Genomic DNA, 26,224 nt, shown 5'->3' on the forward strand with positions numbered 1-26,224 from the left:
GTAAATTTGTTTCTCCTACATACTTGAAATGTATTTGTAGTTGATTATGTGCTCATATTGCTTATTATACTAATGTATAACCTGTCACTGATTGCTAGTGTGATTGCTGACTTTACTATAATTTTGTCAGTTTTTCCTGTGTATTCCGATCCTCAATGCTGGTGCAAAGCAGGGTAGGGTCAGATTGTGTGTCACTTTAACAAATTTTATAGTGATTACAGTCACAAATTCTGTCGTAACACTGTACAGGTGTGTGATTTATTTATCATGTCTAAGAACGGCAAGGGTGAGCAGCACCAACACTCATTTCATGTTTGTCTTGCGAAGCTGGGCTAACCTCTCAGGATCTGGTTCTAAAGGGATTATGTGCAAAATTCTTTAGCTGTCACCGAAGCCTCTTAAATAACTGAGGCATGCGCAGGTTCTAGTTGAACCCTCATGGGCTACTTTGCACAGACATTATCCAATATATCTCAGCAGATAATGCCAGCTCCTATACCAGGGATAGGTTACCCTATTAACCCTTACATGCAACATTTATCCTAATGTTTATCCTATCCACCTTGGGAATTGGCAGAATCTCAACAAAGGCAGGCTGAAAGGCCAGTGGTAAGTAAATCACATAGACATGATACAACATCTTCACAGTCTACACATGTTTCAAATGATGACTTGTCGGCGGATAAGGACTCATTGCACTTCGGAGGAAGGTTTCAGCTCAGTGGACATACCTGAGCTAATTAGTGCTATGTAAGCCATTCTATCCTTAGAAGAGACAGCAGAGCCTTGGTTAAATACTAAGACACCTGTGTTAAAACGTCCCAAAACAGCTGAAAGAAATTATACAAGAGGTTTGGGTTACGCCCAGTAAAAAGTTAGAATTACAAGAAATGGAATTCCAGTTATCCTCTTCCGGCTGGGGACTGTTTAAATTTGCATGTCATTAGATTGTTGCTTAAATCTACATTACTTCTGCTTTCAACATAAATGATGTCACGGATAGGAGAGTCGATAGTTTTCTAAAAAAACATTTTTTCCTTGCCTTGGGCAATCATTAGACCAGCCATGGCTTCGGCCTGGATGGTGTAAGCAGTGGCAGCATGCATTGGAGGAGGATCTTTCAATGGCATCTAGAGAGCAAAAATCCCATATTGCACATATCAAACAGGCTGCGAGAAGCGGCCTTGGATATGGGTACAATTGCATCTCTGGCATCACCTTCAGCAGTAGCAGCTTGCAGAGCGGGTTGGCTATATACATGGAAAGCTGATTCAGAATCCAGGAAGGTTCTGGAGTCTTAACCTTGTTTACTGGAGATATTCTTTTTGGTATAGAATTAAAAAGTATTTTGGAGTCAGAAGCAGACTCCAAGAAAGCGAAATTTTCCTTTCACACATAAATTCAAGCCTAGTTTCCAGCTTTTCGGTCCTTTTGGAATCAAGGAAAAGCAAAATTAAAGGGTAATGGCAAACAGTCCCAATCCAACAAGTCTGCTAAGACTAAAAGGTATTGGGCTACCAGAGGACTGGTTTCCAAATCAGAAGATAATCCATCAGCCTTATGGTGTGGGCCTCCACGTGTGGGAACCCAGGGTGGGAAGCTGACGTCTTCAGTTTGCACAGAACTGGTAGCAGCCTACTACAGATGCCTGGGCGCAAGAAGCGGTATCTCACAGTTATGATCTACAGCCACACCACACTGGACATGCCCAATCTTATCTGATCTTGGAAGCTAAGCAGTGTTGGTCCTGGTTAGTACTTGGATGGTAAACCACCTGGGAATACCAGGTGCTGTAGGTGTTTTTAAGAAGCACCCTCATCAAAGGTTTTGTACCAGCCCGTCTTCAGTGGAAACGAAGACCAGCGCTTTGCAAGAGGCAGTTTAGGAGTTGCTTCAGTCAGGAGTGATAATTCCAGTTCCTCCTGCACAGTGAGGACAAGGTTTTCATCCCAACCTGTTTTTAGTCCAGAAGCCAAATGGGTCGTTCCGGCCCATACTCAATCTCAAAGTGCTGAACAAGTACATTTGGGTGCCTCGGGTTTCATATGGATACTTTACGTTCCATTATTTTGGCCATGGAGCCGGAGGTAGTTTATGGTATCCCTAGATATCCAGAATGCTTACCTACATGTTCCTATAGCACTTTCCCATCATCGCTATCTCGGGTTTGCTATTCTCCAGCATCATTTTCATTTATTAATCCTGGCACAGTCTCAGGAATTGTTCAGTGTCATCTGCAACAGATAACAGCTTGTTACAGAGATACGGCTGGCTCGTAAATTGGGCAAAGTCATCTCTGGTTCCGTCACAACGTATGACTCACTTGGGGGCTGTGTTGGAATTGGGTATTCAGAGAGTAATTTTACCTCTATACAAAATATCCAAAATTCATTTAAGAATTCAGGAGTTGCGACACAGTCAAACGATATCCATTTACTCAGTAATGCGTGTGATGGGTTTGATGGTGTAGACATTCGACATGATGGAGTATACTCAGTTCCACTCGATACATCTGCAACGTCTGATCCTTTCCAAGTGGAATAGTTTTCATCAGACAATAAAAGCGCAGATTATGGTCTTCCTCTGGAAGTTAGGAGGTCAATAGCCTGTTGGTTACTGACATCCTATCTGGACAAAGGGAGACTGCTTTGGATATCAGATTGTGAAACTCTGACCATGGATGCCAGCCTGCAGGGCTGGGGAGCAGTGTCAGGAAGGAGTTGTTTCCAGGAACATTGGACCAAGGAAGTTGCCTGACAATAAATATATTGGAAATTCGGGCCATATGTATGGCATTTATTCAGGCAAAGAATATCCTTCAGATGAAACCAGTTCGAATCCGCTCGGACATTGCAGTGGCAGTAGCATACCTCAACCATCATGGAGGAACTTGCAGCCAAAACACAATGAAGAAGTTAAGTCACACATTAAGGTGGGCAAAACGTCATTATCCAGCCTTGTCCGCAGTATTCATTCCGGTAGTCCAAAACTGGGAAGAGGATTTTCTCATAAACACGACATTCATGCATGAATACGTTTACACCCCAAGGTCTTACAAACTCTGGTAGACAATGGGGGTTACCGGAAATAGATCTCATGGCATCCCATCAGAAAAACAAAGTTTCCGCATACGGATCCCAGAGCGACCTTTGTAGATGACCTGTCAACTTTCGTCTGGCTCATGTGTTTCCACCAATCACCCTGTGATCCAGGGTAATGCGAAAGGTAAGACATGGTAAGGGTGCCGTGATACTAATAGCTCCGGCTTGGTCCAGAAGACATTGGTACACAGATCTGCAGAGGATGTCGATGGATGCTCCGTTCCTACTCATTCAACGTCCAGATCTACTGTCTCAGGGTCCTCGTTATCATAAAAAAATCTAGATCGTCTGTCTTTGACGGCGTGACTCTTAAGATTTCTATCCTGGAGACAAGAGGATTCTCACAACAGGTAATTCAAACTAGGTAAAAAAAAAAAAAGGAATGTTATAACTTATCCGGCGCTACTGTTTAGAAGTGCTTCCACTAGGATTTCTTCACAAATCTGTCTTTGTAAGATTTGTGAAGAAATCCAAGTGGAAGCTCTTCTAAACAGTAGCGCCGGATAAGGTGTACCATTCCTTTTTTTCCTATATATGCTGTGGTGGAGGTGAGGGGAATCCTCTCATTTTGGTATCTTGCTGTCTGATGGCACACTGATTTAAAGCACACCTGTTACATGCACATTCCATCAAACTAGGTGCCTAATTCAGACCTGATCATGGATGTGCCCGACACCCCCCGCACAAGTACAAAAGCATCGCACAGCGGCGATCGCAGGGCTAAGACAGACGTCAGCTGTCTGGCATGCGCCGGCGCATGCGCAGTTCAGACCTGATCGCTGCTGTGCAAAAATGCACAGCAGCGATCAGGTCTGAATTAGCCCCTATGCTCAGAGTAAGGAAGCTTTCCTCAGATCGCATTAATCACCAAATATGGCAAGCCTATAGTCAATGGTGCAATGATCAAAAATTTGACCCTTGGATTTTCAGAGTTTCCAGAGTCTTAGCATTCCTTCAAGCAGGAATGCATAAAGGTTTACGGGTGGCTTCCTTAAGAGTACAAGTGTCAGCATTGACTGTATGGTTCCAAAAGAAAATTGCTAACCTGCAGGATGTGTGCACTTTTTTCCAGGGAATGTTGCACATTCAACCTCCTTTTGGGGACACTGTCATTAGGTCGACATGGCTTAGGTCGACCACTGAAGGTCGACGTGGTCAGTGTGTCGACATGGCCATTAGGTATGTACTAGGTCGACAGGTCAAAAGGTCGACATGAGTTTTTCACATTTTTCTTCTTCATTTTTTGGATTTTTCCAAACTTGATGTTACACGTGGACTACAATTGGAATGGTAACCTGTGCCGAGCGAAGCGAGGGAACACGGTGCACTAATTGGGGTTCCTCGTCACTTTATGAAGAAAACAACACCAGAAACAGTCCAAAAATTCATGTCGACCTTTTCATCTGACGACTTAGTACATGTCGACCTAATACCCACGTTGACCTAGTGCATGTCGACATAATGCCCATGTCGACCTAAGTTGAGTCGACCCAACGACCCATACCCCTCCTTTTGATCCTCCTACAGTGCCTTGGGACTTAAGTTTAGTCCTAAAGGCCCTTCAAGTTGCCCCATTTGAACCACTAAAAAGAGTGGATCTTAAATGGTTGACAGCTAAAGTTCTCTTTCTACTGGCTATTGCTTCAGTTAGAAGAGTTTTAGATTTGGGGCATTGTTATGTCGCCCTCCGTTTGATGTTTATCCAGATAGAGCGGTTCTTAGAACCAAATCTGAGCATCTTCCTAAAGTGGTGTCTAAATTCCACCTTAACGAAGAAATTGTAGTCTTAGCCTTCCAGGGGCCGGACTTTTCTGTAGGAGATGCATCATTGGACGTAGTCCTTGCCTTAAGGATCTATGTGGATCGTACCAGTGCCATCAGAAAGACAGACTCTCTCTTTCTTCTCTATGGATTTCACAAGAGAGGATGGCCTGCTAATAAGCAGACACTGGCGAAGTGGCTTCGGATGAAAATTTCAGAAGCATATTCTCAAGCTAATCTCCCTGTTTCGGCTAATGTCTCTGCTCATTCTACTCGTAAGGTAGGTCCATTATGGGCAGCACAACGTGGTGCTTCAGCAGAATAGATATGTTAGATAGCCACATGGTCTCCATTAACACATTCATTAGACATTATACCTTTGATACCTTTGCCTCTCAGGACACTGAATTTGGGCGAAGGATTCTCCTGTCCAATCAGAAGCATCCCCACCACTAAATTGCTTTGGGGCATCCCAATGTTATCCTCTGGATATACCTGTGGACGCTGACGGAGAAATTTCCTATGGTAAAACTTAAAGTTGCTAACGTTTTTTCTCCTAAGTCCACAAGATCCACAGGGATCCCACCCTGACGCACCTGATTTGAGGATCCTTTTACTCACTAACCTCTTCCTTCTTGTACGGAAGGGTGTGCATGTGTGTTCTTCTCGCCTGATTAGGGCTCTCGATGTTGCTCCTGCCTTGAGCTTTGGAAAAACAACTGATTTGCTTGAGCCAGAAGGCGGGATATCTGGACGGGCCCATTGCATGCTGGGAGGCCGAAAGCTTTGACCAATTGGTGCAAATCCGCTGTCGCATCATCATATCCCAATGTTATCCTGTGGACTTAGGAAAAATAACCTTATCAATGGTAAGTTTTACCATAACGAATATTTATTTTCAAAGTCTCCCTGGAGAGCAAACAAATATCGCTGTCAACAAAGTCCTTCTGCTCTACAGAGACGGGCACACAGTTCTCTGTGTACTATGTAACGGCAGGGGGTGTAGGAGTACGGGGAGGATTTCGCAGTGCAGACAGAGCTTAGAGGCGCATTCAAAAGCCTCTCTGCTCATTATATCAAGTGCCGTTTGACTGTTTAAATCATGGTAGTCAAGAGTCAACTAGTTAATAGCTAAGGAGAGAAAATGGTGAATGCCAACTTTCTTCTTATAGCCTGCCAGTGATTTTATGTAGCTGAAAACATAGCTCATGTGTTTCTTGCCTTGCTTTAAATACATATGCTGTTAGCTTCATATATATGTATTTCATGTGTACATTTCTTTCTCCCACACCATAGTGCTAATCTTTGTACTTAACATAAAAAAATTGTTGACAACGCTGATCACTGTGCATGACTAGACATGGCTGTGTGTGTTTTTTTTAATTGTTCTAGTCACTTCTAGTCTTTAGTGACTGTGCACTGGGCAAGTAAAATAATCTCATAAAGGTAACTGTCCTTTTGATGTAGCGATTTCCATGAGCTTCAAACAATTTTCCCAATATGTTTTAATGCTTAACACTTTCTTTTATTATCCGCTTCAGAAGTGAGTACATAAAGTGCCACTGAAGCTTTTAAAATACAGATGGCATCCCACAATCCCAAGTGTAAGAACTGACTTCACTTTTCCAACTTGGATTGTGTTATTTTTTTTCTCCTTTTCTGGTTCATGGCAGCTTTTGACAGACCAGAAGACATTTTCACAGCTTGATATTGTTGGATTCCTCTCTTGCATGAAAGAGAAACATCTGGAGTAAAAACAGTGAATTTACCAAAGGATCCAGCAAAGTGCTCTTGCATCTGTTGTGGTGCCACTCCTGCCATTGCAGACTCTGCTGGTAAATACTTAACTTCCAGATATTGCTGCTAGATCTACAAACTGATATTGAAAAATCATAGAATATTTAATCAGTTTAATGGCAGTATCTAATTAACCACTGTAATTTACTGTGGCTAATTAATTCGCCTGAGGCTATCTTATGAGCCCCGATGCAGGCACCTATCGGGGATTTTGAGCAGACGATACCAAATCCCCTGTAAGTAAGCAGGGTAGCGAAAACACACAGGTCCACGGCATTTGCGGACACTATGGGCCTAATTCAGAGTTGATCGTAGCAGCAAATTTGTTAGCAAATGGGCAAAACCATGGGGGGGGGGGGGGGGAGAGATATAACATGTGCAGAGAGAGTTAGATTTGGGTGGGTTATCTTGTTTCTGTGCAGGGTAAATACTGGCTACTTTATTTTTACACTGCAATTTAGATTTCAGTTTGAACACACCCCACCCAAATCTAACGCGCTCTGCACATATTATATCTGCCCTCAAACGCAGTGCATATGGTTTTGCCCAACTGCTAACAAATTTGCTGCTGCGATCAACTCTGAATTAGGCCCAATGTTTTTTTGCACAAGAGAGTAATTTTTCTTGCAGTAAAAGGGCTATAATTGGATAGCCCCAATAATGACTATCGGGCAAAAATACCGGAAAAAAGACAGTTTTTGGTTTTTGCAAGAAAAATTACTGCGGCTAATAGGATAACCACCTAAGTATTAGTGATCACTTCACACTTTGTTACCTAATTCGAACTTTTGTTGTAAGAGTGATTACACAGACTTAGGAGTAAATTTACTAATAATCATATTTGGCAGAATGTAAACACACTTGGTAAAGGGAGGTACACAGCAATCTTACTAGATTGCTTAGAAATTAAGCACGGATCTCTCCGTGTGTATGCCCATAGCGATAGCGATGCGCGGCGCTTTCGCTGACTCTAGATTTGGCATGCATGCATGCCAAATCTGGTAGATTGCTCACTTCACTGCTATGTGAAGTGAGTGCATAGGTGCCGATTTTATCTTTTTGCTGGTGGGTGCTTGGCGGGAGGTGGCAGCGGTAATGAACGGGTGACCGCGGCAGTAACTAATGCCCATTACACATTATGCCACACACCGTAATGCCCATTACACATTATGCCACACACCGTAATGCCCATTACACATTATGCCACACACCGTAATGCCCATTACACAATATGCCACACACCGTAATGCCCATTATGCAATATGCCACACACCGTAATGCCCATTACACAATATGCCACACACCGTAATGCCCATTATGCAATATGCCACACACTGTAATGTCAATTACATATTATGCCCTGACACCATTTTATGCCTCACACACAATAATACCCCTTACAAATGATGCAACACAGTAAGTCTTCTAATTACTTTTAAATGACCTGCCTGTTGTCAGGGGTTTCATGCTCGTTGCCAAGAGTTTCATGCACATTGTCGGGGGTTTCATGCACTGGTTCCATGCTCACAGGGGTTTCATGCGCGTTGTCAGGGGTCTCCAGCATGTTGCTAGGGGTTTCATGCGCGTTGTCAGTGGTCTCTAGCATGTTGCTAGGGGTTTCATGCGCGTTGCCAACAAAGTATAGGAGGGTGGGTACGGGCATTACTAAGTATACTGCTAGCCAGTGGCGGAACTAGCAAGTGGTCGGCCAAGGTGCAAAAATATGCTTAGGGACCCCACCGACACACCTCAGGGAGGGAGGGGACACACTGGGCTCTGGGTGGATGGCATGAGGACACACACACACTGGGGCCCGGGGGGGACACACAACATGGTGACACATACTTGGGGGGGGGGGGGGGGGGTGATACACATACACGCACACAAACACACACATACAGTCTGTCCTGGGGGAGGGGGGCGTAGTGGTAAACATATGGGGAGTAACACACCACTACTGCTGTGCGCATATATGTGTATATACTGTATATCTGCCCTGTCTACATATGTGTATGCATATCTGCCCTGTGTACATAGATATGCATGTAGATACTTAGCTGATGGGCCAGGCGTGCTACACATAAATTGCAGCCCTGGAGTTCCTTCCTGACTCTCATGTACTGGGCCCGGGATGTCCTGGGGAAAGAATCTGTCCGCAGCTGGGAGCCGGGCACAGGATGAGGGCATAGAGTATAGCTCGGTGTACCCGGAGTCAGGCCCATATAGAGCAGCCCCAGTTTCGGCTAGCCGCCACTGCCCCCCGCAGTGGATTGAGAGAGACCCGCTGGGGGCTGCAGAGTTAAAAAATAAAATAAAAAATTAAAATGTCCGCCGCTGGTGAGACAGACGCTAGAAGTCAAATGTGACCACTGGCGTCTGTCTCCTCCTTGGCGGTGGCCATTTTTGGTGGTTTTTTTTTTTTCTTAACACTGTACGGAAGCAGCCCCCATCGCATCTCTCAATCCACTGCGGGGGCAGCGGCAGCTAGCAGTAACTGGGGCAGCGGCTGGTTCCGTGGTTGGCTGGCTCCTGATTGTCCATGGGTGCTCGGGCCCGGGAACACCCACGGAATCGGCGCCTATGAGTGAGCATCCCCCCCCCCACACACATCGCGCTGAGTGCTGAGCGGGGGGAGAGATGTGTGCTGAGCGGTCTGTGCTAGATCGCTCTGCACACATCTTCCCCGTGTGTACGGGGCTTAACACTGGGATACGTGAGAGTTTTTCAAGATCAAACAGGCAGAATCTCAACCCGATCAGGCATACACTTCACTTGCTGAAGACAAAATGAAAGGCAGAAAGAACCAAAAACAGACAACAACTGAAGACCGCTACGGTAAAGGCCTGGCGAAGCATAACAAAAGAGGAATCCCAGCATTTAGTGAAGTCCATGGGTTCCAAATTTCATGCAGTCAGTGCCTGCAAAGGATTGTCAACAGAGTATTAAAAATTATCATTTTATTAATAATTCTTAGGGGGGAATTTAAATCTTATCACACCCCTCTAAAGTGACAGGAGATCGAGGGGCGATATTCAAATGCCCTCCGTTATCTCGCTGATCACGCCCATTACAGTCGGGTTTAGGCACGCAAAGCACCTAAACCTGACTAAAGTAATAGGCGCGATTGTGAAAAGACCCGTTTGGGTCACCCAAAAAGGTCTCTTTACACTCATTTCAGCACGCTACCCGCTAATCTGGCCCTGTATTTGTGCAATTACATTTGAGCCCTTAAAAATGGCTGCAATTCCTAAACTTTTCATATGGGTTCTATTCAAGAAGCAGTGAAGTGAGTGGAGAAGCGAGCCAATGGAGAAGTTGCCCAACCAACTACACATATAATTTTATAGAATGCACTTGACACATGTTATTTAAAAGGTGATTGGTTGCCATGGGTAACTTCTCCATTGGCTCACTTCTTTACTCTTTCCACTGCTTTATGAATAGACCCTTATACATTTGTTCAACCCTTGAATTAAAGCTGAAAGTCTGTCCCTCAATTGCATCTCCATTGTTTCATTTATAATTCATTGTGTTGGCGTACACAGTCAAAATAATGAAAAGTGTGTCAGTGTCCAAATATATATAGCCCCAACTGTAAGGTGTGGTATGTTACGTCTGCTGGTGCAACACTTGACCATAGCTGCATTCTGGTGAATTATAATGTTCCTGCATGTGTGTATGTGTGTGTGTGTATATATATATATATATATATATATATATATATAATGTGGTCTTCAGGTTGCCAACTGTCGGGATCCCGGCGCACAGTATACCGGCGCCGGAATTCTGACAGCCGTCATACCAACAGATTTTCTCCCTCGTGGGGGTCGACGACCCCCCTGTAGGGAGAATAAATAGCGTGGTGAGCGCAGCGAGCCCGCAAGGGGATCATTTGCGCTCGCCACGCTGTCGGTATGCCGGCGGTCGAGCTCCCGGCGCCGGTATGCTGGTCGCCGGGAGCCCGGCCGCCGGCATACCATACTACACCCGAGTAGATGTGCTATATAAGCTTCTGTAGTTTAGAAAATCATGGTAAGTTTAAGGAACACACAAGACTTAAATTGTCAGTACTGTACAGTATCCTGACTTGAGTGCAAATTGCCTGGAACCAATGCAAAATATATATATCCTTCCCTCTATAATTTATTTTAATACATTTGATATTGAACATTTTATTATAATTCCACGTATTTCATAGTTCCATAGTTCTGTGTCAATGGATTGGTTTAATTGGAAACTGCGTATTCCTACTGTAAATGATCTGATATAAAAACTGAAATACATCTATGTATCTATTGTGTTCCAGTGAGCCTGGTGTCAGTACATTGCACTGAAGTAATAAAATCTCAAACTGTCCAGCATAACAAATCAGAGTGGAGCATACTACATGATTACAGAGGATCTAGGGGAATAGGTAATCTCCAAGGTGCCAAGCTATGGTCAGTCTGAGATAACACAAACAAGCTGGATATTTCTCCCAGTTGATCTAATTAGAAGCTATGTCTGGGACAGAGCGATGCTCCTGGAATGCATTAGAACTCCCACTCTCAGAAAACAAGGACACACTAGAACTGAACTCCGCTCTGTATTCTGCTCCTTTCAGGAAAGACAGAGTCCTTTTCTGAGCCAGGTCTCAGACTGAGTGATTTGATGTTTATTCAGTTCAAACTACATAACATGCTGATTTATCAGAGCTAGCAATAAAGATACAACTCCCTAGTCCTTTTATTATGAAAAACCTTTATGTAATAACAAAAGGACAGTGGCATTGGCTGGATAGGAAAATGTTTAGGGTTCATTTGATTGGTTTTGTCACAGAGACAAGAGGGTATGAGGTGCATAGGTCACAATTAAACAGTAATCCAATTTTCAAAACGTGCAGGGCAGTCAACAGCAGTGTAGGCCCCTGGGCACAGCAATACACTGGGCTCCTACCCATTCTCCAGCGGTAGGGGTGTTGCGTGCTATCAGTGGCAGCTTTAATATCCTGCGGGCGGTAGGGGGTTTTCTATCTTTCGCTCAGCATGTAGGACCTGGAGCAGTAATTTCTGCTAATTACTCCTTTACTGCACAGATGGGGATAAACTGTAAAAGAGGGTATTGGGCTGAATGAAGAAGCCCTGGTACATGACTTCCAGGGGGGTGTATAATACGTAGGGGAGGGGTGGATAGTGGAGTGGGCTTAATATTCATCATTTTCCCGTGGAAGGGAAGCTTGCTTGACTGCAGATATCACAAGTTCCTGAAAATATATTTCTAGCTTTGAATGGGAGAAATAAAACAGCTTTTGGCTTATACCCTCAGAAAAACACTAAGTCAGACAGAACCCGAGATATCTGGCTGGGAAGAGCAATTAACAGGCTTGGATGGGGACCACTGCTTTCAAGTCAGATATCTCCGGTTCCCCAGGGCCGATTTAAAAAAAAATCTGGTACCCCTGGAAAGAAGGGACCCTCAGCTATCAGCCTAGGGCCCTTATACTCCTGGGGCCCTTGGGCAAGAGCCCATTGAGCCATACAAAAAGACGGCCCTGAAAACGTGTACAGTAACACTAGTATATGCATCAGAAATGTTGTGCATTCGTGTTTTATTTTTATTACTTGTGAATATGTGAATCCTATTAGCAGTTTTAGGGTTTTATAGTATTTCATAATGCTAGCGGAGGAGCTTGTAGGGCTATGACAGAGACCAGGATGAGCAGGGAGGGCAGTCAGTATACAGTAATCCCCTCCCAGGGGCAGTGCTCTTTTTTGTAAGTGGTGCAGTTCAAAAAATCCCTCCGCAATGATTATGTTCTAAAGGGGTCTCCTCACAGAGAAAGTGTGCTAAGTATTAGCAGGTGGGAGTCCGACTTCTGCACTTCACTCAGGTTTGGCACACGACCACTTCAGATGCTTGGGTGCTAGAAGTTGTCTCTCATAGGTACGCTGTCTCGTTCAAGGGATGTCCCCTTCACCAGTATTTCACAACGGGCCTACCATCGGACCCGATAAAGGTGCAAATCTAACAAACTGGTCAGTTCTCTTCTTCATTCGGGAGTGACAATGCCGGTTCCTCAGTCCCAAAGGGGCAGAAGTTACTGCTCGACACTGTTTCTGGTTCCAAAACCCAACGGGTCGCACTGGCCTATTCTCAACCTGAAATCTTTGAACAGGTTTGTGAGAGTCTCCAAATTTTGCATGGAAACTTTGCATTCAATAGTTTTGGCCATGGAACCTGGGGAACCTATATGGTTTCCCTGGATATACAGGATGCATATCTGCATATTCCTATTGCCACTTTGCATCAGCAGTTCCTGCGGTTTACTGTTTGGCAACCTATATTACCAATTCCAGGCTCTGCCGTTTGGACTGGCTACTGTTCCTCGCATCTTTACCAAGGTCTTAGCTGTTATGACCAGTATTTCACAATGGGCCTACCATTGGACCAGATAAAGGTGCAAATTTAACAAACTGTGGTAAATTCTCTCCTTCATTCGGGAGTGATAGTGCCAGTTCCTCAGTTTCTGGTTCCAAAACTCAACGGGTCACACAGGCCTATTCTCAATCTCAAATCTTTGAACAAGTTTGTGAGAGTCTCCAAATGTTGCATGGAAACTTTGCATTCAATAGTTCTGGCCATGGAACCTGGGGACCCTACATGGTTTCCCTGGATATACAGGATGTGTATCTGCATATTCCTATTGCCACTTTGCATCAGCAGTTCCTGCGGTTTGCTATTTGGCAACCTGCATTACCAATTCTAGGCTCTGCCGTTTGGACTGGCTACGGCTCCTCACATCTTTACCAAGGTCTTAGCCGTTATGACGGCTAATCTCCGTTGCCAGGGTGTATGGTTTCTTTCCGAACCTAGACTTGCTGATTCTGACAAACTCACGCAAAGTTCCTGATCCACCACTACACCTGTTTCCCTGTGGACCCTACGTACTTTACAGAAAGAGAGTTAGCAAAGGTAAGTCTACCATATCTCTCTTCTTTTTTGAGCAACCTTATGGATGCGCAGTATGGCAGTTGGAAGTAAGAAGCCAAGTCCATTGTAACTGCGTATGGGATCACAGTCTCAAGCTATGACATGACCCCACGATGCGCCTGTTTTTTAGTCGTTGTCCCCCCCCACCTCCCCGTTACATCCTACAAACACTCCCTGCCTGTCACTCACTTTGCGAAAAAGTCACCACAAGCTAATCGCGGCACATGCTCTGTGCGACTTATGCACGTGCAGTGGCAAAATCGCTCTGCAGGGTTCAACATTGTGTACACCTCTCAGCCACAATATGTACTGTACAAACATTGTTTTGTTAGATCTGATGTCATCTCTGTTTCTGAGGTTATTTTTTTAGATCGTGTTGAATTCTGAAAATAATAGTTTATATATATATATATATATATATATATATATATATATATATATATATAGATATATATATAGATATATATATATAGATAGATTTATTTTCATAATTAGATTTCATTTGCAGCTTTGTCTTCAAATGATCTGGACATATCTAATATCTGGAATTTGAAGCAATTTTCTCTCTATGTAACAGTACTTCTTTTTTATTTCTGTCTAATATATTTGTAATTAAAATGTCCATTTGTATTTATTAGGCGGTAAATTGGCTCATAACAGAGCCGATGGTCATTAAAGGTAATTTAGTGAGGAAATAATGGAAGGAAAGTATTCGCTATGTTGCTTCAAATCATTCTAATAGAGAGGTTGTGTCCTTGGCCTGCAGTTCATGTAGAGGTGGATTGTTTCAGAGAAGGACATTTTTGCCACTTGCGCATCAGAAGTTAGACAGCAGCTAATAATAATGTTTGGCCTGACTTATACTATGACCTCATTTGCTTTTTTCCACAGCCCTTATAATTGATAGATGCACCTGATGGTCCAGCACCTCTTTCAATCAGTACACATCAGGCGCTGAGGGGAGTTAGGCTATGAGGGGGAGTAGGCTACAGGGGAAGGTGTTACGCTGCAGGAGAGGGAGGGGGCTCAGTTATACCCCTTTTCCACTAAAGTCGCGAGTCTGACCTGGGATTTGGAACACGGTTCAAAGCCAGGTCAGCCCCAAAACATGACCCCCTTTCCACAGCGGCGCCGACTCGGAAATATCCCATGTTGGCACTGTTTGGCCGGCGCTTGGAGATGACGTCATCTCCAAGCGTCAGGAAAACCAGCAGATCGGGACACTCTGGGCATGGCCTCTTTCCCGTTAGGCCATGCCCCCAATTCGATGCTGCCCACCGTCACGCTTGGGGCAAGCCCAGCACTCTGCACCCAGCCTCCGGGAACACCCTTTCCTTGCCAGCGCTGCTGTCTGCATAGCATGACAGACAGCAGTGATGACAGCATGCGCTGCCCCCCCAACCTCCCGACCGCCCACGGGAAACTGCGGTCAGGGAGGTATGGGCTCTAACATGCTGTAAACGTATCCCGGGTCGGATGAGCCAGATAACCTGTTTACACTACACCCTTACTCGGGTCATTCCCGGGTCCAACCCAGGTAGCTACCCGGGTAGGATTCCTGGGTCACTTGACCCGGATTTTTTCTGAGGGAGCCGTTTCCACTACCAAAAAACCTGAGTCGATGCGCGCCCCCGGGCAAAAACCCGGGTTTTTTGAGCTAGTGGAAAAGGGGTGGTAAGGCTACAGAGGGAGTCAGGCTGTATGAGTTTTACTGTAGATGCTGCAGTGGGTAGTTAGGCTGCAGGACGGCTCAGTTATGCTGCTGTTGTGCTTGTTTAGGCTATGGGAGGGATGTCAGGCTGCAGGAGGTTTAATATTAGTTGTGGGGAGGGGGAGGGTAAACCGTTGGGATGCCACTGTATGTACCACCGATAATTTGGCAAAATAGATAATACCTAAGCAAATAATTGATACATGAAAAATGCTTTGGTATTGTGAAACTAGAAAAACCTTTGTAATACAGAAGAAACAACTTCATGTCTCATGTGCACCCCAAAAATAAAAACCACTTAAATGCACTCAAAAAAAGGTACCATCTATGTTTGAGCGATGATGAAGTCACTATAGTCAGTGGAGCATTCTTAAACAGCCAATCACTAGTGGTGTTCTAATGTCGGTCTGTTCCCATCACCCACCTGCTCCTGACCACCCGCCAATAATACAGCTTTCTCAGGCGTATATCTGCATCATCTGTTTGTAGTTGATTGAACATGGCCTTACTGTACTCTGCCTTTGTTAGAACACGGCCATCTCTCTCATCAGGGCATAAGCAGGTGTAGTGTCAGAATTATGCAAATATACATACATCATACGTATTTGTGTGTGCCTTTTCCTGCCCATGGGCAGTGTAATTGCACTCCGCCAACTGGTGTACTGTTCACTCTGAATCAGGCTCTGTATTCTCTGCACTGAGCAGATATATTGCAATGTGTGTAGAGTAGTTCTATGGGCTGTATTCAATACCTATCGGATCCTTTCCAACGGAAAGGATCCGACAGTTCGGTATTCAATGCCTGGTCCAGACAATAGCAATCCGATACCACGTCTATATAGAGCACAGAAAAAACATTGAGGTACCTTGGGAGTATGGAGGGAGTGGGGAGTTACCAATTTAAATATTTAAATGTGTCTATCCCGGCTAACGCCCCGTCCATATCCCAAGAGTACTCCAGTGCCCCCTGTGGATTCAAAGAAAAGGATTTATCTGGTAAGTACCAAAATCCTATTTTTTTAACATTGCCGGAAACGGGGCTAAAACCTGTCGCGTGCATCCGACAACTTTCCGACAAGTTGGGAATTCCAGACTTGTCGGAAAAAATGGCCCCCTATTGAATAGGTCGGAGCCTCTTCCGACCTAAACCTGTTGGAAGCTGCCGTCTTTCCGACAAGACGGCAGCTTTCGATAATTATTGAATACACCCCTAAATCTAAATATAAGTTGTGAATATAGCTCTGTCTTACTCCTTCCCCACTGTATTAATTACCTCTTCCCTGTGCAGAGCAGTATTCTAGCTAAGGTCTGTCCCATTGCTCGCTGTAATGGGAGCCATTGGGGTGACGCACATGTGTGATGGGCACAGAAGAGACCTTATATTATATAGATATATATATGTGTGTGTGTGTGTGTGTGTATATATATATATATATATATATATATATATATATATATATATATATATATATATATATATATATATATATATTTTATTTCAAATGTCCGTGTCTTATGTTATATAGTGGCTTACAATATGTTTCGTGTAAAAAAACATGATAACCTTAATACCTTAAATGGCACAGCAGAAAAGGGTTAAAATTAAAATAGCAAGAGTGCCGTTTGCACCTTTAGCAGAGAGCAAAACCAGCCGGCTAGATAAATAAATAAACGTTCTGCCTGTTTGCAGCAGCTGTAGCTTTGGTTCGTGCGGAAAATGAAGGCAGATGATTCAATTTGGCCTGTGCCCCGAGTACATTTCCAAATGCTTCTGTGTGTGCGCAAGATAATGAACAAATATATTGAGATGGCACAAGATCAATGTGAGTTTATCGCTGCAAAAGCATCTACCTCTACCCACAGTGGGGGCCAGTGAACTCTGCTGGGTTAATGGGGGTGAGGGTCCCTTCGCTTGCCACCTTTCAGTACGACTTAAGAAAAGAATTTGTCTCCTTTTGCCCCAGGCTCCCCGTTGCGCTCAAAGGCAGCTTTTGATAAATGGAAGTGTATTTATTAATAATGAGCTGGGGCCTGCTGTCTGTGATCTGAAAAGTGATGCTTATCAGACACTGTGTTCCTGTGGCATTCCAAGGCTCCCAGCACTATGAGGTATTGTAGATGTGCAGCGAGGCAAAAAGCTCTCACCCAATTAACACCCTTTCTCTGATTTGTTATATCTTTTTTTCATCTACAATTATAATGTGTTTGTATAAAAAATTAACACTTTTACCACCAAGCACTTTCCAGAATTTCTCCCTCTTTTTTTTTTGACATGACAAATGTTTTTGTGACAGTCTATACTGTTGGTTGGTCGGCTAATTGCGTATTTTGTCTCAAATCCACCGTCAAAATGCTAGGTTGCCTGCTCTGATAAAATGGAGGATTTTTTTTATTGAAAGATTTTTTTTTAAAGAACATCAGATTTAACTGGTACATTTTAGTGCTGTGTAACGTGGCTTTGTTCTGTGTATGGACTACTCTGTGACATAACACTTCATCTTACTGTAGTTGTGTGTGGGTGACAATGGCAGGGATGTGTACCACGGTAACATAAGTCACACAATCTTCTAGTAGACAGGAATCCATGGATAATTTATTGTTGCATATTATAAAATATAAAGATATTTTGTTGGTACCTTTTATACCAAGAGGCGTGACTGTGCTGCCTGTTATTGACCAGCTAAGAGAACAAATCCAATATTTTTGTTGCTCATAATGAAGTATGAATGTCTGAATATGGAATTTATACTATATTTCTCTATTGAGTACTTTGCCATGTGTATGGGTTTTTCATATTTAATACACTGCATAGAGTACACCGCTGTCAGATGTGCACATGTGTTTTCACTGTATATCCGTAAACATAATGTTTAGTGTGTTCTCAAACCCATATCTAACGCATGGGGTTTTATATAGAAATATGTCCCTATCCTAGATGTGTTTTTTACCCCACCCAACAACACTAGTCACTCTCCATAATTCTGTCACACTGGATCATTTACATTGTATCCCTTCACTATACTATACTGTATAATATTGTATTGCAATTGATAATGATTGGTAAAATGGTCTGCCGTAATTAATTCTTGTGTCGGCTGCAGAAACGTTTGTTAGTAGGGTAATTGATGATGGCTTAAGGCAGGTGTCTCCCCCAGTCACAGCCAGCAGGTGTAAATGGACGTGATCTGTCACAGCCACTTGCAGCAGTTCTTAATTTCCAGCAACAAATAGGGGCCTAACATCCATGGTACATCTAAAAATGTATATTAACTCAAGCAGGTTAATACCAGCAGCCAAGGCCTCTAATTTGATTTCCTGTGCGCAGTTTCGTTAAGTCCGACAGCACTAATATGACCCCTCTCGATTAGGTATTGGTTATGGTAATTTCTTGATAATATTTAGAAAATACGCAAATGATTAAGAATATAGTAACATTGTTTGGAAGCTTCAGTGTTTATAATAATGTTACAAAATATATTTGCTTTCATTTGAATGGGACCCTTTGGGAATGGGACACCTGTGAAAAAGGAAAAAAAATATCACATAGCCTAAAAAGTCAAATGTGCAGTAGATGAATCATTTGGAGGCACAATTATGCATCCTCTTGCTTGTCTAAATTATTTAAAATATTGCATTTAGGCATAAATAAACCAAAATAAAGCATCTCCTCTTTCCAATCTCTACCTGCGTGCCTATAATCCCAGTCTAGAGCAGTGTGGTAGTAATCCCGGTCTAGATCAGTGTGGCAGTAATCCCAGTCTAGATCAGTGTGGCAGTAATCCCAGTCTAGATCAGTGTGGCAGTAATCCCAGTCTAGATCAGTGTGGCAGTAATCCCAGTCTAGATCAGTGTGGCAGTACTCCCAGTCTAGATCAGTGTGGCAGTAATCCCAGTCTAGATCAGTGTGGCAGTAATCCCAGTCTAGATCAGTGTGGCAGTAATCCCAGTCTAGATCAGTGTGGCAGTAATCCCAGTCTAGATCAGTGTGACAGTAATCCCAGTCTAGATCAGTGTGGCAGTAATCCCAGTCTAGATCAGTGTGGCAGTAATCCCAGTCTAGATCAGTGTGGCAGTAATCCCAGTCTAGATCAGTGTGGCAGTAATCCCAGTCTAGATCAGTGTGGCAGTAATCCCAGTCTAGATCAGTGTGGCAGTAATCCCAGTCTAGATCAGTGTGGCAGTACTCCCAGTCTAGATCAGTGTGGTAATAATCCCAGTCTAGATCAGTGTGGCAGTAAACCCAGTCTAGATCAGTGTGACATTAATCCCAGTCTAGATCAGTGTGGCAGTAATTCCAGTCTATATAACTGTATACAGTAATCCCAGTCTAGATCAGTGTAGCAGTAATCCCAGTATAGATCAGTGTGGCAGTAATCCCAGTCTACACCAGTGTTGCATTAATCCCAGTCAAGATCAGTGTGGTAGTAATCTAAATGTATCAATATTCTAAATCTATTTGTATGTGCCAATCTATATCAGTGTGCCAGTAATCCAAATTTATATAACTCTGCAAGTATTCTAAAACTATAGAAATGTGGCAATAATCTAAACCTATAGTAGCCATAGTCTGTATCAGTGGGCCAGAAATCCCAGTTTATTGCGGTGTGGCAGTAATCCCAGTTTACATCTGTGTACCTTGTAATCCCAGTCTATACCAGCGTTAATACTAGTTCATACAGTATGCCAATAATGTATCAGTGGGCCAGTAATCCAAGCCAGTGTACTTTAAAAGAAAGCCGTGGTTTACAGATATTCCTGAAACAATCGGACTCCCACAACAGGTTTAGCATGTCTTTATAGAATTTTATGGATCTGAAATTATTCTTAGGTGGTCTGCTTACCAATGCCATATTTCTTACTTTTCCAGGTCAAAGTGTCCAGGAACAGAAATGGCAGAAATGATGAGGATAACAGCATCAAGGAAGCCATGAGTTCCCAGCGCAGCAGCTCCCATGATCGCCTCAGTGATGTAAGTCTTTGCCTATGAAACTCTTTCACATGTTTCCAGCAATAAATCTAGGATCACCTCGCACCAGGGTTTGTGCACTTTTGGAGACTTCAGATAAAAAAAAAAAATCATTATTATTATTATTGTCATCATCGATTTGTAAGGCACAAGATATTTCACAGCGCCAAATAATAGGGAAGGGAATGCCAGGATGTACATAAAACAGGGTAGACAAAATAAATGCTGGTATGCAAACAAAGAAGAGGGAGAGACCTGCTCATGAGAGCTATCATTCTAATAGGCAACTGAAACAAAAGGAGCCAGTATGGGTGTGAGGTGCATTGGGGCAGCTGTGAGGGTGCATTAGTGTGATAAAAATTGGATGGGATTAGGGTAAATTCTAAAGAGATTGGTTTTTATAAACATTTAACAGCTGTGGGACAGACTGATCAGGCGTGCTAGGGAATTCAGTACGTTTGTAGAGGTACTGGATATGGGTACAGGTTTTATTGTTAAAATGGTCACTCTGTTCATAGCTACAGTACCTGTCCTGATGTTGCTTCTTATACCCCTTTCAGACCGCCATCTTTAAACATGGGTTATTGGCACATGAGCGCGCATAACCCGTGTTCCTGTGCGGTCTGAAAGGTGCCAGGGAAAATATACTGGGTCGAGTGACCCGGTATTTCAACCATTGTAGCGAGCAGGGTTGAACTCGTGTTCAATCCGGCTCGCTGTGCACACCGCACGATACGACCCATGTCCCGTTCACACTGTATGCACGTGTGGCGCTTTGAGATCATTCGATCAAGCGCCGTCACCGCTGCTGTCACCAATCTGGCAATGTGCCGGGTTGCAGACATCGACGGCGGGTCGCACCCTGGGAGCTCCCTTGTCAGGCTCCCGGGTGCAACCCGTCTCAGGCGGTCTAAAAGGGGTATTACTGACCTAACCTGCTGTCTGATCAGAGCACAGACCATTATTGTAAATATATAAAGTATTCCAAGAAGGAGAGCTGCGCTCATACATTTTGTCTTGACAGCCTGAAACCCATCCGCTATCATGGCCATATACTGAGATGTCCACACAGTATCTGCGTTTCTCCCCTGGGGAGGAGACATTTTTCTGTTCCTCCCCTGTGAAGGAACAGGGGAAATATTGGACACTGCCAGATGTGGCCAACCAATGATCGGATCAGTCGGACATGTTGGAAGATATTCCATGGCCAACTGTCCGATCTTGGCTGATCAGTCGCAGCTATACATTATGCAGTAATCTGCCCAATAGTCTGCAGATCGGGCTGATAATTGCATAATGCATGCCAGGCTTTACAATAATTTACAGTTGCTGTGTATATAAATCTGCTGTAGCCTTGGCAATAATTTTATTCCCGACTGTGATGACAACAGCAAGTGCAGTTTCTAAGGATATGATATAGCAAATGAATGAGTATATACAACAAAAGAGATGTTAACTGTTTACAAATAGGGATTCTGATGTCAGACATCAGTGTTTTTAGGAAAACATTTCCGTGTTCTTTAGGAAAACTTGTGTAATATAAGGTGTAATATAAATTTACTATACACACACTAATTTGATCTGTATAAAAGCACTCTGCCTTGTGTCTTTATATGGGAAGTACGGATGGTGTAATGGTTAGCATTACTGCCTCATAGCACTGAGGTCATGGGTTCGATTCCCACCATGGCTCTACCTGTGCGGAGTTTATATATATTCTCCCCATACTTGCGTGGGTTTCCTCCGGGTACTCCGGTTTCCTCCCACACTCCAAAAATATACTGGTAGGTTGATTGGCTCCCAACAACAACAAAAAATTAACCCTACTGTGAATGTGTGTGCATGTACATGTGATAGGGCATATAGATCGTAAGCTCCACTGGGGCAGGGACGGATGTGAATGGGCAAATATTCTCTGTATAGCGCTGCGGAATATGTGTGCGCTATATAAGTAACTGGTAATAATAATAATGGTCACAGAACTGTGATTTACAATATTCATATAATTTATGATAGGCATTTCATTAACCTAACTACTAATGTGTACATTTTATAATGCTTGCTGGTACATTTTAGCCACACTGCAAAACATAACATATCTAAATGTGGCTTGCGCATTTCTGAAAGCTTCATTTTATATAGTCTGGATTTTCAGATGATACAGGGGTATATTCAATTAAAGTCGGATCCATTCCGACATGCATTTGTCGGAATGGATCCGTCAAGCCCTGTTCAATGAGCGGCCAAATCCGACTCTCGGTTTTGAGCCAAATCTGACTGTCGGATTTGGCTGTTCCCGGTGAGATCACAGGGAGCTGCTGGAGGGAGCCGCACTCAGCCCTGTAGCCCAGTGTCGGCCGGGGAGCGCTGCCGGAAGAGAGGAGCCTGGCCGGGGGGCCGCCCGTCATAGAGGTACCTGCCTACCCTGCTGCTCCCCCATCTCATTTCCTCAATCCGACTCTCTTTTTAAAGTCGGATTGAGATTGTCGGAAACGGACCGAAAACTGTCGAATATAGCCCAGTTTCTGACAGAAGCACGCGGATCGGCGGCTATTCCGCCGATCCATGTGCTTTCCGACAAGTCGAATTTCCCGACTTGTCAGAAAAATAAGGCGGGGATTGAATAGGTCGGAACCCCTTCCGACTTTAAAAAGTCGAAAAGGGCCGTCTTTCCGACGAGATGGCAGTTATTGACAGTAATTGAATATACCCCATAGTCTGGATTTACAGATTTATTTGTTCAAATCTATGCAATGAACACGTAAATGTATAAATCATTATATGTGTAAGTTTACAGAAAAAGGTATTACTGGTGGGTGACTTTCTTAAAGAAGCCACAGCAAAAAAGGTCCTGGCCATGTGTATCTATACAGGTTGAGTATCCCATATCCATATATTCCGAAATACGGAATATTCCGAAATACGGACTTTTTTGAGTGAGAGTGAGATAGTGAAACCTTTGTTTTTTGATGGCTCAATGTACACAAACTTTGTTTAATACACAAAGTTATTAAAAATATTGTATTAAATGACCTTTAGGCTGTGTGTATAAGGTGTAAATGAAACATTAATGAATTGTGTGAATGTAGACACACTTTGTTTAATGCACAAAGTTATAAAAAATATTGTCTAAAATGACCTTCAGACTGCGTGTATAAGGTGTATATGTTACATAAATGCATTCTGTGCTTAGATTTAGGTCCCATCACCATGATATCTAATTATGGTATGCAATTATTCCAAAATACGGAAAAATCCAATATCCAAAATACCTCTTGTCCCACGCATTTTGGATAAGGGATACTCAACCTGTATATGGATTTTACGTTCTGAGCTCCGCTTCCTCTGTACTTGGCATGTACCGTATATACTCGAGTATAAGTCGATCCGAATATAAGCCGAGGCACCTAATTTTACCACAAAAACCTGGGAAAACTCATTGACTCGAGTATAAGCCTAGGGTGGGAAATGCAGCTCTAGCCGTACACAGCCCTCATACTGCCAGATATGACCTCATTCTGCCAGATATGCCCCACAGTGCCAGAAATTCCCTCATGCTGCCAGATATGCCCCACAGTGCTAGATATACCCTCATGCTGCCAGATATGCCCCACAGTGCCAGATATGCCCTCATGCTGCCAGATATGCCAGATGTGCCCTCATGCTGCCAGATATGCCCCACAGTGCCAGATATGCCCTCATGCTGCCAGATATGCCCCACAGTGCCAGATATGCCCTCATGCTGCCAGATATGCCCCACAGTGCCAGATATGCCCTCATGCTGCCAGATATGCCCCACAGTGCCAGATGTGCCCTCATGCTGCCAGATATGCCCCACAGTGCCAGATATGCCCTCATGCTGCCAGATATGCCCCACAGTGCCAGATATGCCCCACAGTGCCAGATATGCCCCACAGTGCCAGATATGCCCCACAGTGCCAGATATGCCCTCATGCTGCCAGATATGCCAGATATGCCCCAGTGCCAGATGTGCCCTAATGCTGCCAGATATGCCCCACAGTGCCAGATGTGCCCTCATGCTGCCAGATGTGCCCTCATGCTACCAGATATGCCCCACTGTGCCAGATGTGCCCTCATGCTACCAGATATGCCCCACTGTGCCAGATGTGCCCTCATGCTGCCAGATATGCCCCACAGTGCCAGGAAGGGTACTTACCCTCCATCGCTCCCGTGTTGTCTTCTGAACGAGGGACACGGAGGGCACAGCGCGCGGCTCTCCTGTGTCCCTCCTGCGTCTCCGTCTCTGGCGGCGTGTGTGTATTAAATGAAGTGCCGGTTCGTGAGCCAATCAGAGCTCACGAACGGGCAGTTCATTTAACACACACACGCCGACGCAGGAGGGACACAGGAGAGCCGCGCGCTGTGCCCTCCGTGTCCCTCCTTCCACTGACTCGAGTATAAGCCGAGGGAGCTTTTTAAGCACAAAAAAACGTGCTGAAAAAGTCGGCTTATACTCGAGTATATACGGTATGTTTTATTTTGACCAATTAGCATACATTCACTTATCTTTTGAATAGAAAAAATAGCTACAACTTGTAAAATACTGGCTTGAATATTGCCATAGCGGAGCACATAGCTCTCTCCCTGGGCCAGCATACACGTGTCTAATGTTGAGATCTATTAATATAAAATATGCTTTATAACTAAAGCCTGTCACAAGGAAAGCTTTGTGCCAGCTAGAATCAATTGGACATCTAATTTAGATTTTTCAAAATGCAAAGCAGTGGGTGGGCAGGTGGCGGTCTCCGAGGTTTTCAAAACAAGAACATTTTGTATTAACCATCTCAATGCCTGTAGCGATTAGCTGAAATACCCTATACCATAAACCAGCAACTCCCCACATGTTGTAAGCCAAAGCAAGGATAGTCTGCAATACGTTAAATTGAAATCTAACATTTGAGTCCTCAGCGTTTCATTAAATCTGATTTTTTTTTATTTTTTTTTTATTTTAATGCTTAATGGATCTTTTAGTTTACAGTTCAGAGATGGTGAAAGAGGTAGAGGGAGATCTGTAGACTGTATCTGTACTATTGCTTCCCCAGCTTCAGTGTAATGGCTGTATATTCATATGGAAGAAATGTGCACAATGATCACACTTGAGGCAATGTAGGGTGTATGTGGCTGGAAGGATTTTGGAGATAGTGTAATGTATGGCTATACTCTTTATCACTTTACACTGCAGCACGATCTTTTACTTTTCTGAAGAAGTTGGTTATAACACTGTTTTCTGCTTTTAGTCTCCGTGCTTTTATTCTGAAGGGAAGGAGAGGGAGTGTGGGGGGAGGCGGGAAAGGAGATCTCTGCAGCAAATGTGTTTAAGAGCTGAAAGTATTTATTAAAAATGTCAGGAGAAAAGTGCTCCTGGCAGATTAAAGCTGTATTTGAGTTGACAGCTTTGACAGGCAAAAGTGATGGGAGGGGAAGGAAGAAAAAGGGGCGGAGGACATTAGCTGCACATTTTCCTATTGTGCAGAATCCTAGGATGAGGAGTAGATACTAGTTATGAATCAGATGAGATGTTAATTGAGATTTTAGTCATTCTGGAGTGGACTGAGATTCAATGCAGTAAGATGAGCCCTTCTTTCCAGCTAGACATTTTATATAAAATGTCAGCAACGGTGTGCACGGAACAGAAAATATGAAACTTTATGATATTCTAATTTCGAGCAAAATCCCCCCTTCCCCTTTAGTTGTTTGAAGAATGGAACGTCTTAAAGAGCTGTTTGAGTAAGGAGGCAAAGAGAGTTTCTATGGCAACAGCCTGAACCTATCGGAGTATTACGCAATGATGTGCTCAAATGAGGCTTGCCAAGTGGGGCCTTTTGATTGGAGGCATTACTATTTCATTAGGCACAGTCGCCAATGAGAATTTCTCATGTCTATGAGAAAAGCAGCGGT

General features: G+C 43.7%; 1 protein-coding gene and 1 pseudogene across 10 annotated transcripts in view; both read left to right on the forward strand.

Moving 5' to 3' along the window:
- FBRSL1 (fibrosin like 1) overlaps positions 1-26,224 on the forward strand; it is an 857,080-nt gene that overhangs the window by 395,687 nt on the left and 435,169 nt on the right. For all 10 annotated transcript variants that reach the window (XM_063964683.1, XM_063964685.1, XM_063964688.1 and 7 more), the window contains one exon: positions 20,207-20,308. In XM_063964683.1, the coding sequence (XP_063820753.1) occupies positions 20,207-20,308 (102 nt within the window). The remainder of the gene's footprint in view (positions 1-20,206; positions 20,309-26,224) is intronic.
- On the forward strand, positions 1,681-1,799 carry LOC134949675 (5S ribosomal RNA; annotated as a pseudogene).

This window comes from Pseudophryne corroboree, chromosome 1, assembly GCF_028390025.1.
Source record: "Pseudophryne corroboree isolate aPseCor3 chromosome 1, aPseCor3.hap2, whole genome shotgun sequence".
Classification (NCBI taxonomy): Eukaryota; Metazoa; Chordata; class Amphibia; order Anura; family Myobatrachidae; genus Pseudophryne; species Pseudophryne corroboree.